The sequence below is a fragment of the Passer domesticus genome, chromosome 1, assembly GCF_036417665.1.
Source record: "Passer domesticus isolate bPasDom1 chromosome 1, bPasDom1.hap1, whole genome shotgun sequence".
Classification (NCBI taxonomy): Eukaryota; Metazoa; Chordata; class Aves; order Passeriformes; family Passeridae; genus Passer; species Passer domesticus.
The window spans coordinates 100,308,479-100,321,654 of record NC_087474.1 but is presented as its reverse complement, the minus strand read 5'-3'; the positions used below and the strand labels follow the sequence as shown (position 1 = coordinate 100,321,654).

Below are 13,176 nucleotides of genomic sequence, written 5' to 3'. Positions count from 1 at the left end.
TCATTATTTTGTTTCTGTATCTGAAAAGATCCACTTTCCTTTTTTGTTCCTGTTCACTGTTTCATTCCTGTTCACTGCTCATACTTACTGAAATGTTGGAGTGGTTTGTAACATCACACAGCTCATAGTTGTGCCATACACTTCCATGCACTGTATTACCTAGTCAACCTTCTTGCTTAAAAGGGAAAATTGTTTTTTTCTGCCACAGGTGTCTGCCAGAGTTTAGATTTACAAGTCTGTAGGATTGATTAGTTATTATATCTACATTTAAAAATTACCAGAAGTTATTTACACAAAGGTTACTAGCATAGTTTTTTTTTTTTTTCCACAGAAAGTGTAGTGCAACTAAAATTCTGAAACTGTAGAAAAAAATGTTGCTAGAAAATATTACTGCTGCAATTCTGTCAATTCAAGTTAATTCAAAGTTTCATTTGAGGTTGTTGCAGAGAACTCTTTTCCCCATTTCTCACTCCTTTTGGATTTTACTACCATCACTGTATACCCCAGTGACATACAGTAGCTGGATGAGCTCCACCCAAATTAGATGCTATTTCCACCTACATGTTCTGTAATTTTTCTTTCCTTTGTTGTTGTGCAGAGTCCTGCATTGGGGAAACAGTTCTTGCATTTGGAAATGGAGTTGGAGTAGTAAGACAGCACTGATTTACTAAAGCTTTCCTCAACTGTAGTGCTGAGTACTTCTTACTTCCAAGAAAACCCTTTACAATATCTAGCTCCTATGTAGTACAGAATTGGAGCAGAACTCTGTCTAGACTCCAGTCCTTCTTTAAGAAACCACCTCACAAAGTAGTCCTGACAGCCTGCAGAGCAGCACCAGATGCCTGGCAGCCATCAGCACCACTGCAGCTACATCACAGGCCTTGGCATGGAGGCAGTAGTTCTCTGAATGCACCTGAGCCCTTGGAGCAAATTTCCAGTTTCTTTAAAAAGCCAGTGACAAAAACCCAGACTGGAACATGTCTTGGACTGGGGATAAATGGTCTACTTTTAGTCAGTTTCTTGATCTTGGTGTACCTGCTTTCACACCTGTTTTCACACACTGTTTCCCAGTGGGACAAGAGCTGTTCCAATCCATAGCCACCTTGATGATTCTCTGTATCCTTTAGGAAGTGCTGGAGTCAGCTGTTCTGCACCAAGGGCAGTGAAATACAACAAGGGCAGCTGGACATGGAGACATCTTTCAGGGGAGACAACTTGGCAAGTTTCTCAGATTCCAGCTTTTTAGTTTGTACCTTACTCACTCCTCAAAATGCTTCCCAGAATTACTGGATTTTAAGTGGATGTATGATCAAAAGGGACAGATTTCTTAGTGGAAAGAAACAGGGAAGCTCTTTTGAGCCCAGAAGTTCTCGAAAGAATTCTCTTCTGTTTTGTTTCTGGAGAGAGCATATATAGTTACTATCTCAGCCTTCCAAGGAAGGTTCAAAGGGTTAACTGGTGGAAGTCTTTTTCCCTTGTTTTCCTCAATGTACCTTTCACAGCTGTTGGAGGAGGTGGTTTCTGACACTGGTCATTATTCTTGATCTTCCTTCTCACCCAAAACCACTTCCTTGCCTTTTGGGTGAGGACCCCCAGAGTGCTCTGGGAGATCTCCTTGTTTGAGTGTGCTTATGCTCTAGGGGCCATGGGTTTTCCCCCACATACTTGACACCAGAAGTGTTCAGTGTTGCTGAGCTGTCAAAAGGTCTGACTACACTTGACAAATAGTAGCAGCTTCTTTGTGTGACAGATGTTTTTAAACAGTTGCACGGTTGCCACTTTGCTGCCTTCATCCTGACACCAGATACTCTACTCTGGGTGAGACACAGAATCAGAATCATCTGAGTGGAAAGAGTCCACAAGGATCACTAAGTCCAGCTGTTCAGTGAATGGACCATACAGAGATTGAACGTGTGACCTTGGTGTTATTTGTACCATTCTCTGACCATGTGAGCCAGTCTCAGGGTGACCTGGAAGTAACATTGTAACTCAGATTGTCTTTGCTTCCTCCAAGTTGATTCTTCAGAGTTACTGCAAGAGATGGTGTATGACAGGAATCAGTCATTACTTGTCTTGCTTGAGTTTTTCCACTCTCATTAGCTGTAAATGGTGAAATGTAGGGTAAAGTTACAAGAATGTCTGACTGTCAATTCAAGGCCACTTCAAATAAGTGCTTCAGCACAAAAAGGAAGACTTCTGATGTCAAATGAAACAACTAAGCAAAAGGAGCATATTCAGAGTCAGAGTTCATTTTTGTGGGGAACTTATCAAGGGAGTTGCCGTATGACTTTCTTCACAGGTGAGAAGAAGTTGTATTTGAATGCATCCTAAGGATACCCTGAAAGAAGGAGGCAGCTAGAAAATAAAATAAAAAAGGCCATCGAAGTGGAGAGATCCCTGAATCATAGAAAATGAGAATACAGAAATAAAATACCATACCCTTAAAGCTGTACAAAAGTGAAACAGACTAAAAGTTGACCTGGTATTTTTACTTAATTTTAAATTCTGTATTTAAAAATTAATACATTAAATTCTTATAAAAGTAAGGCACATGCAAAACATGTTGTGCAACTTCTGGCTTTCAACTGATATAAACTAACAAGCATAATTTTAATTTGGCATTTCTAAAGAGTCATTTTTCCCATGCAGGATATGCATAAGAGGTAAGGATATGTGTAAGAGTTCAACATTGTACTGGTTAAATCTAGATTCTGTGCTTTCTGTACTACAGTAAGCAGAGATGGTCATATCATACAATAATACAAAATAAAACCAACTCAAGTACAGATTCTGACAATGATTACCAACATACAAAATTTAAGAATGTGATGTTACATCCATTATAATACATAATCTTATTCAGTAGAGGATGATTTGGCAACTCCAGTCTGTGCAATGCCAGTGTGCAATTCCTGGTTATCGGTGTCATACGATGCTGAAGACCATGGACAGATACTGCTCATAGGACACCTGAATCCAGCCATCCTGGTCAGTGTCGTATCGTCGAAACACATCAGTCAGCCTCTGAGGAGGAGAGAAAAAAAAGACATTTTTATTCTAGGGGAAGGTTCAGACTGCTACATACTCCCCTTGCCACTGGGGCTTCTACAGCTTTATGAACCCTTTCTGTTCATCCCTTCTGTAAACATTTTACAGCCTTATATAATGCAATACCTAAGGCTACCTTCTATATAAACCACACAGCTTTTTATAACTGGCTTTAAAGCAGGGGGAAAACCAATGCAATATTTGAGTCAATGCATACCTTGTGCATATCTCACCTTCCAGGCAAATATGCTTCATGTGCCATTGCTATCTGAGGTGTCTCTGTATAATCTCAGAGATGACAGGCAGTAGAGACAAAGGAACAGAACAACTGCCAGCAGGGTTTCATTAACATCAGCTGAGTGGTACTCCATTTGAAAGCCCTTTTTAGCAGAGTTCAAGTCTACAATTAACTGTAATTGCCTTGTATTACAAAGGAATGCAAAGGTGACTGATGTGTCTAAATAACAGGGATGCGACTTTTACAGGGAACTGCTTTCCCTCCATGTTCTCTCTCTTTTTCTCACTCTCTGTGTTACTGAAAGACTGGAAGGTTTTTTGTGTATTTTTACCATGACCCTTGCAAGATCAGCTCTGAGGTCTGTATTAAACTAACAGACAGTGTCAAACACTGATACTATTTTACACTTTTTTGTCCCTCACCCATTTTATCAAATTTACTTGTGACGCAAAGGAATTACTAATGAAGACCAATACACAAAGATGTTTCCAGCACTTAGCATATACTTAGTTCAAATGGCTTACTATAAATAAGAGCAAGTTCTAGATCCACTGATAAAGTGAGAACCAGAAAAGCTTAAGGTATTTTTTTTTCAATTGACATCAAAGTACCTCTCCTTTCTTACCTGTAGAACAACACAGCACTGAATAAAATCATCAAAGGCAACTTGTCCTTTTCCTTGTCTGTCAAATTTCCGAATAAGGATATCATAGAATTGATCAGACAGTCGGTAACCTTGGAAAAAGAAATACTTTAGAAGGTTTCAATTACTGCAGTCCTTCTATAAAAAGAACAAGGTTGTTTAGCAGGCATGTGTAACAAAACCACAAAACAGTAAGGAGTTACAATGATTTTTTTGGTAAATATCTCTGTTAAACTAAAATGCATGCAATAAAACCCATGCTCAATAATAATTATATACAGTCACAGTAAATATAATTACAGATTAAGGTGACTGATTGAGGAAATGGTTTAGGGCTGCAGTTCAAGTCTTTACAGGTGAAGTGACTGGAATGAAAGTTCCTTAGGCATCAGAATGCTCTCACAGCATGGACAGCTGGCCTTGTTTTAAAATGTGGCAAGTTCTATCAAGTACCCTGTTAGTTCAGACTTTTCCTGATACATTGGTAACCCTCTCAGAGCTTGTCAAAGAGGATACTGGAACTGGATGTGTCAGGATATGTGTTGAATGTTTTCCTTTTTCTCTATTTAAGAAAAGAGCTTTAAAAAAACATGTGCCTCTGGCATGGACATCATTAAAAGGTACCTTATACCTAAGAGGAAAGCTGCCCTTCACCTGCCTCATTTTTAGTCACATTTGTCAGAGCAGTACAGCTCTGCAACAGTACCAGTAAGCAGCTCATTCTATGGCATAACCCAGTCACAAAAACTGTAATTACTAATGAATTACCAAAACCTGTTAGTGCTTGCTTTAGCTCATTTTTGTCAATCATTCCAGAATTGTCTCTGTCATACGTTCGAAAGACATTCTGCCAGTCTGTGATGTATTTCCAGACTCCTGTGAATTCATTGAAGTTCACACCCCCTTTGTTTTCTCTGTCAAACATGCCTGAAATAAAAAGTAAGAAATGCATATAAAACCTTAGTCATACAACTCAACAAGATCTGCCAGGGCTTTAAGTAGATAGCAAGAGTGCTCTGTGGGAGGTACTGAAGAGAAAAAAGAAACTGCTAAAATGCAAGTGGTAATTTGGAAAGTCCTGCCAAGGAAAAGCAAGCAGTCATCCACTGTAGGAAAAACCAATAAAGCAAGATAAAAATACCAGAATAAATCACAGAATGTTTATTTTTCCTAGGTTTTCATTTTCAGTTAAAAAATACTGAGGGCTTGATTGATCATCCAGTAATAAATCAAAATGGTCAGAGGGGTGGCCTGTTCTTTTCTAAGGACACGTTAAAAAGTCATATAATTTCCAAGAGTGCTGGGATATTCATCTGCATTTGATTTACTGATACTGTTATCTTTAAATGTCACCCAGCAATGGAACTCAGACTGCTACTGAACACTTATTGAAAACAAAGCAAAAAATGTACTCCTTGGATTTATGAACTGTGTGATAGAAAAGATTTGATTTATTGTGCTTGAATCTTCATCCTTCTGTTCTATCACCATCACTTTCCACATTACTGGCAATTTAGACACTAACAGAATTCAAGCATTGTAAAGCTTCTGTTTGGTTTTTTTGGAGTAAAACATGGGCTTAAGTTCAAGATAGGAAAGACTACTTCCCAAGACAACTTACATAATATCTTTTTAGAAAATTTAAGATAACAATCTCCTCATATATAAATTACATTTATTATCTAATCAATTGGCAGTAACACTTTCTCAGGCTACTTTGACAAGTGCACATGTGTGTATGCAAAGGGCATGCCACTAATAATTAAAAGGGAAAATAATTTAACTTACTACTGCTGGGCAGTCTGAGGAAAAAAAACCAAAACAGTGTAGCAATTGAGAGCATTCTCAATCAATCAGCTGAACAGATCACAAACCAGTATCTTAGGACACATCACACAACTACACTCACCAAGAATTGACCTGACTGTTGCTGGATTAAATGGAGTCCACGTGCCTGAAATAGAAAGAATTACTTAGTTGAGAATAAATGGAATCCACATATCTGAAACGGAAAGAATTACTTAGTTGAGGATTAAGAATTCCTCAAGGTTTAAAAAAAATGTAAAAACCAACCAAACAACTCAGTTAAGAACAGTGAATTCAGAGCTATGTGACATGGAGCTGGCATATTAAAAAAATAAGGCTGCTTGAGAGTAAGAAAATCTCACCATTCAGAGATGACTTCAGACCAGTAAGATCTGAAGTGTAGTATTTTCTTTCCAAATACCACACAAAACCCAGCATTTTAAGGCCGCAACAACAACAACAACAAAACAACAAACAAACAAACAAAAAAAAAGCCAAAAAAAAAACCCCAACAAAACTAACAATCCTTGGAAGATCTAAGAAGGACTTTTTTATCCCAGGCTGTCAGGAAGTATTGGATAAAAAGCAAGATCTAAATTGAAGTACCTGTTTTCTACTGAGAGGAGCAGAAATGTTCTAAATTGCAACTCAATCAAGGCCTCATATCTGTTCCTCAGTAAAACCCAATCTGCTCATTTCCTTTTTACAGGACTACTCTAGGGCATTTGGTTTCTGACAGAAAGAGCTCCCAACATGGCATAACCATGCATTCCACTTTAGAGTAGTTTAGTGCACATCCCACCTCCACTGCCAAAACAATTAAGGTTACTTTGAATTAGTATTTTTAGACTAAGAAATGTTGCTGCTTTGAAAGGATCTGAGCAGTAACCATCTGGAGAGGAGCTCTGTAATTCTCTGAGTATTTAGAGGCTCGTCATTATGAAACTGTTTTCCCTTGGTTGAGAGCATTCCCAAGCGCTAGGAAGCATTAAGCTTTAAACAAAAGAATCCTGTGCCTCATCAAGAATTTCACCATGGATTCTCCAGAGCCTGTGAAGGAACCAGGAGCCCGAAGCAGCACATAATTAGCTGGCTGTGGTTGCCTGCAGGAGCCCCAGGAATGTGCGATACCACGAGGGAGTCGGTGAGCCGAGGGCAGCGCAGAGGCGCTCCCAGGATGTGTCAGCTGAGCGCAAATCCCAGCACAAGGGCCGAGCTGGGATCCGCCACTTGGCTCTGCTGGGCCACGGGCAGCGGTGTAACTCTGCAGGGAGAGCCCTGCACTGCAGGCAGGCCCTGCGACTGTTTGCACACAAAGAAATATAAGCAGAGAAAAGGAAAATTTGCTCTGAAAATGCTGAAGTATTTTAGACAGAGACCTTAGAGCTGTGTGTCTCCTCAAAAAAATAAGAAATAATGGAATTAATAAGGTGCCAGGATTTAACACTGAACAGAGTAAGAGGAAAAAGTAAAAATAAAGTCTGAAAATTAAATTTTTTCATCTTGAAACATGCAAGTGATTCATATAGCCACCACAGAATGAAATCTGAGCAACTCCAGAGGTGAAGAACTGTACTGATTTCTTCCTATTCCAATAAACAGTGAAGACTGTCCCTGTCTCTCCCCTCCTGACTCTAGTATTAACTTCCCACAGCAGCACAGAAGAAAACAAGAAAGAAGCAAAGGATTTTATTGTGCAGACAGTTAGACAAAGTGATGATCAGCCCCTCCCACGTAAGCACACTGTTATCTGCATAAACTTCACAGGTTGAAAATATCAAATTGTCAAAACCACACTGAACTTCAAATGTCAATGAGCACAATGCAGGATTTTTTAGCGTTTTAGAAATAAACACATGACATTATTTTAGCCCCTGTTAAATTGCAAGACAGTCATACACAAACCACTAGAGGATATATTTTGAAAATAATACAGTGAATCGTTAGTGACTGGTGTACAAGATCTAGAATCTCTTGGAATGGAGGAAGCTTACAGTTCTGTAAATATTTTGTCTAACACTTGGTAGGCATTCTTCATAAATGCAAAACACTGAAACTGCTACTCTACACTGTAAATAAGGAAAAAAGTCATCACTGTCTATTACCCTTCAATCATATGAGGAGATATTTAAAATATACAAAATTAAAAATGGCAGGTTCATATGAGAAAATATTTAAAACATAAAATAAGGTAAAACTTAAAATGACAGTTTCTCACAGCTCTAAACAGCATTGTAATCTAAGTTAAAATGGTGACTTAATTTAACTTAGTTTTTGCTAAAGATTTTATTCAAAATTTTAATTATGGATCAGTTCTGGCAGCCACAACACATTGCTTTTAATTTATCAGATACATCATTAAACAAATATTCTAGTATATCCAGTTCAGTTACAAGACTGCACGTTTACTGAATAGAACCTTATAAATTTATTTCAAGTCAGGCAATTACTGACAAAAATGGGCCCTTCAGCCAGCGTGTGCTGCAGCTCACAACATCAGTTTAAGCCCTTCTTGGTCACAAAGCACAGGAGGGATAAAGGAATAAACTTTGGGAGAAGGGGAGTTTGGTGTGGGCGCAAAGGTGGACAAACAGCCTGAATATGCCCTTTTTCAGATTTCCAAACAGAAAAAAAAAACCCCACAGAGTACAGCCCTACCCACCCTGAGTCATGGGAGGAAAGTAAAAATAGGCTACTGGAGAAATGTTTAATTTTTTGTTTCCATGAGTAATTTGACAATACCCTAGTTTCTTTGAGTATTACAACAAGGAAATGACTACTAGGAAGTTTTAATACTAGATCTAGAGTGCATCTTTCCACTCTGTGAGGAAAAACCCCAAACATACTTTATTTCCTGCACCATACTGTATGAAAAATAAATTATGTGCAGTGAAAAGGCTGGTTGTAAACAGCTTTGCCCAGGTTATACACTGATTCTGTTAAAAAAAACCAAAGGCTCAGCAGTGATGAGCAAGGAATATATGACTCACTGGTTATGATTTCTAGGAAGCAGAGCTGGGAAAAAAAGGGATGTGCATGCTCTCATTCCTCAAAATACAGACCAGTAATGTTTACTTAAAATAGACACTCAGTTTAAAACAAACAAAAAATTACAAGGATTGTTAATTTTTTTCCCTTTCCAGCCTTTTGCTGTAGATTAAATAGTAATTAGTGAGTGGTAGGAACACTTCCCACTCCCTTCCATACAGAGAATCACGGCATCATGTAACCACTCTCACAACAAACTTATCATGAAGTTTACAATTAAATACTCACTGCTAATTTACAGACTTACCATTGGATAATGCCTGCTGAAGTTCATTATCAGATATTATTCCACTTCTGTCTTTGTCAACTCTGGAAAAAAAACCAAAACAAAACCAATTTAAATGGCTGAAATTAACAGGTTCCACTTACTGAAGACTTCAACATTCTGCTTCTTACTCACCAGATGAGATTATTATTTTCCTAAAAAGTCTCTGGAACATGATAAAAGTTCCAAAGAAAACTGCAAGACTTATGAGTAAAGAGACACACAGAAACACTGACAATGAAACAGTTTGGGCATGCACTCCACAAGGAAGTATTTTCATTTATTTGTGTTTAAGAGAACTGCAGAGCACACATGCTGGTTGAATCCACAAAATGCCTAATGTCACAGTAGTGAGCTATCAGTTTCGCAAACTGGAGCAACAGGTTTGTCACCCAGACTCTCTCACATGCTGACAATGGAGAATAAGTCACTAATGTGACCAAAGTACTGAAAGACTTAATCGATTGCAGGGCCCTGCAAAGGGGTTCAAAGAGGCAAAAGCACAGGCAGGTTCCAGCTTCCACTGAGCCGTCACAGTCCATTGTCTTAATGATGTTGAAAGTTCTACGGCAAAATTAATAAATTAAGTAATTTCTGCCCAAATAAAGAATGATCATGCCTTCTTTATAAGGGTATCTGGTGGGGACTTCCCTCCATTTCATACAAGGATGTTCCTCTTGGACTGACAGTTTCATTTTCCCTCATTTACTACCCCAACCAGAGTCCTGCTCAGCTGATCCCTGTTCACAGAAGCTGATTTTCCTTTCCTTTAGTTCTTGCTGTCTTCTTCTAAACACTTTCAGTTCATTCTATTGCTTCCTTCCCCATGTCCAAGAATTATGTAACCTGCATGCAACACTAAAATTGCAAGCGTAAATTGCAAAGATTTCAATTACAAATAGATATTCCCCTTTATAATCTCTGTTTCTCTTCTTAGTATTGTGAACGTTTTTTGCCTTTTATGAGCTGCTACCAAGTGCTAAGATAATATTTTCATGAAAATGCATTATGACCTACTTATCTTGCTCCTGAGCATCATCAGTCAGCACATTCCTTTTATAAATAAAATTATGCAAAATTAAAATGGGTTTTTCTCATGGACATTTGGTTTCTACTCTGGAAGAAGATGTATGTATGACATATGGGGACCACCTGTCATACAGGGATCATGATCTGGCCATGACAGGCTGATACAGCCCAGTCATTCAGGAAGGTAAGGTGCTCCTGCAAACATTCACAGGCCTCAGTTACTGCAGGAATCAGCAAACCTCACCTGACCACTCACCCTCTTTTCACAGAGTCAGAGAACCACAGAATGGTTTGGGTTCAAAGGGACCTAAAAGATCACCAAGTTCCAATCCTCGGCTGTGGGCAGGGACACCTTCAGTTACACCAGATAGCTCAGAGCTCCATCCAGCCTGGCCTTAAACACTTGCAGGGATGGGGCAGCCACAGCTTCCCTGGGCAGCCTGTTCCAGTGCCTCACCACGCCCACAGTGTAAAACCTCTTCCCACCATCCAATCTAAACCCTCTCTCTTTCCCCAGCTGCTCCTGAAGAGATTACATAAGGATCCCAGGAGAGCTCCATCTGTCAGTGTGGTGCATGACCACACACACACCCTTCAGTCAGTTTTCCATGCACTCAAGAATGCTTCCATTCATTCCATGTTTACTGAATTTCTTCAAGGGCCTTTTGATAGTGTTGGGAGTATTTTTGAAAAGCATACAGATTATATGAATTGCTCCAATTCCAGCCATCATATCCGTATCCAATCCTTACCACACATAGACCAGGATTTATACAGCAGTCTGCCAGAAGGAATATTTTCAACAAAAGCCATGCAACTCTCCTGACTAACTACATTATTTAAAATATTTTTACTGATTTTCCTCATGCAGAAGCCAGATTGTCGATCTGTTTCTTTCTGGACCCTTTCAAAAGAGAAACGACTTCATGCATGCCTCTGCTGAGTTCTCAGAGGAAGTTGTTTTACAGCAGGCTGGGTAGGTAAGCTGCTGAATTCCTGAGTCACTCTGTAAATATCAGCCAGTTTTAGAAACTTAGTACTGTTTGTCTACTGCTTAACTTCTTCTTGCTGCTGCTTGTGTCAGAAGATCTGTCTTGACTCATCTCTCATAAAAATGGATCCAACGTAGGCACCTCCCCAGTTTCCTCAACAAGACACAATTGGGAAATCTCCTTTGGCTTCTTTACTGATAGGATCTTGCCAGTGTGATTGTCTAGCACAAGCTTGCTAACTCCCTTGCAGGTCCCTCTGATCCAGGAGAATTCAAGAGAACACTTCACAGATTCCTTTAGGTTGGAAAACACCTCTGAGGTCATCAAGGCCAACCTATGACCCGACACCACCGTATCAACTAGACCATGGCACTGAGTGCCGCGTCCTGTCTTTCCTTAAACACTTCCAGGAACAGTGACTCCACCACCTCCCAAAGTGGCAGCCCACTCCAATGTCCAATCACCCTTGCTGAGAAGAAATTCTTCCCGATATCCATCCTAAGCGTCCCCTGGTGCAGCTATGTCTTCTCGCTGGCAGCTTTAAAGACTCCCATGAACATTTATCAAATTCCTTTTCACAAGCCTTACCTGTGCTGCTACACTGCTCCTCCACACTCAACTATCCTTTCCGCAACCTCAGGTTAAAAATTACTTCAGCACTTTCAAGGTTACCGTCTCGCTCCCAGCGATCCCCTTTACTCTCGTTATAGAACACAGGACCTTTACTCCTGCCCAGCCCTTCCTCACAGATCCTCCTCCCACGGGGGAACCACCGCGATGCTGACAGCGCTGCCGGGCAAACCCGGGCGGCCCGGTGGCCGGACTGCCGCAGCAGCCGACCCGCTTCCGGCCCCTCCCCGTGCCCGCGGGGCCCGCGGCGGCGGGGCTCACCTCTGGAAGACGTTCCACAGGAAGGAGGGGTCGGGCAGGGGGGCGCCGCCGCCGCCGGGCCGCTGCTGGTACCCCGCCGCCATGGCCCCGCGCGCCGCCGACACCGCCCGCCCCTGACGCAGCGCGCCCGTGACGTCACGGCCGGGCGGGGGCGCGCGCCCCGCCCCCCCCGCCGCGCGGAGGGGAATCCCGAGCGGAGCCGAATCCCGGGCGGAGCCGGCGCGCGCCCGCCCCGTTCCCGGGGCACGGACTCCGGCCTCTCCCGCCGGGAGGCACCGCGGGTAGAGGCACCGAGGCGGGGCTGCAGCACCACGTTAGCCCCGGGAGTGGCGCACGCGCCCCGCCTGGAGCCGCCACCGCCCCTCAGGAAGGGTCCGGCAAGGGCGGGAGCCGTCCCTGGGAGCGATCGCTGCGGCGCCCCCGCTCAGGGGAGCTGGCGTGTCCTGGGGGGGAAAGAGCGTAATTTAACTTCCAAAAGGCGCCTCTGCACCATCGCTGGGAGGAAGAAGGGATACAGAGGGAAACAAAGCCTGCTGAACAAATTCCCTTACACAAAGTGAGCATTAAAGCACGCAGGGAAAGAATTTCAGGGACAGGACGGGATTAGAGTACAAGCCAAATTAGCATCACCTCACTCATCTTTAACTGAATTCTTTACTGAGGGCTGAACACAACCCTCTGGAAAACAGTCACGTTCCCCTCCCTGTACCTACAGTGCACAGTCCCATGGGACCCAAGCACCTCCTGTGCTGAAATCCCTCAAGCACAGAGAACAAGATGATGCTCTACTGAACCATCTCTGGGACACACTGTCCCTGTGACTGCAGAAAGTCACAATCTCAGATCCATCCTTTATCCAAAGTGCTGCCCTGCACATACCTGTTCTGGGGGACAGAGGAGCTGGGGACAGGGCTGGAATGGCACAAAGCCTGAGTGGCCACAGGCCAAAGGCGTTAGGTACACTAACTCCAGAATTAAAACAGTGTAGGCTCACGTCTTCCTTGTGCTTACCTCTGGCAGCTCTGGTCAGGTACCAAGAGATAATGCCTTAAACGTGTCCTTCATCAAGGAATTTTGAATCCATCATTATCTAGTACTATTTTATAATTAGATTAATCTGAAAGTACTGTGAAAATAAAACCCAGTATCTTGTGTTTTCAGAAAACTATTAAATCCAATTTTTATTCACACTTAACAACAAAAAAGATTTACATGC

At 41.6% G+C, this 13,176-nt stretch overlaps 1 protein-coding gene across 4 annotated transcripts; it reads right to left on the bottom strand.

Annotated features, from left to right (window-relative positions):
• Positions 1-2,468: 2,468 nt before the first annotated feature.
• On the bottom strand, positions 2,469-12,112 carry PDCD6 (programmed cell death 6). Of its 4 annotated transcripts, none has more exons than XM_064431281.1 (6): positions 11,961-12,112; positions 9,031-9,092; positions 5,839-5,883; positions 4,704-4,856; positions 3,912-4,021; positions 2,469-3,024 (listed from the first exon to the last, which is right to left on the bottom strand). In XM_064431281.1, exons 1-6 carry the CDS (start codon positions 12,041-12,043, stop codon positions 2,926-2,928), a joined length of 552 nt encoding a protein of 183 aa, XP_064287351.1. In that variant the 5' UTR covers positions 12,044-12,112; the 3' UTR covers positions 2,469-2,925. The 4 variants fall into 4 exon arrangements, with proteins under 4 accessions (XP_064287351.1, XP_064287343.1, XP_064287361.1 ...); XM_064431273.1 differs by having other exon boundaries at positions 4,698-4,856; positions 11,961-12,111; XM_064431291.1 differs by lacking the exon at positions 11,961-12,112 and adding an exon at positions 11,658-11,778 and having other exon boundaries at positions 4,698-4,856.
• Positions 12,113-13,176: the final 1,064 nt, after the last annotated feature.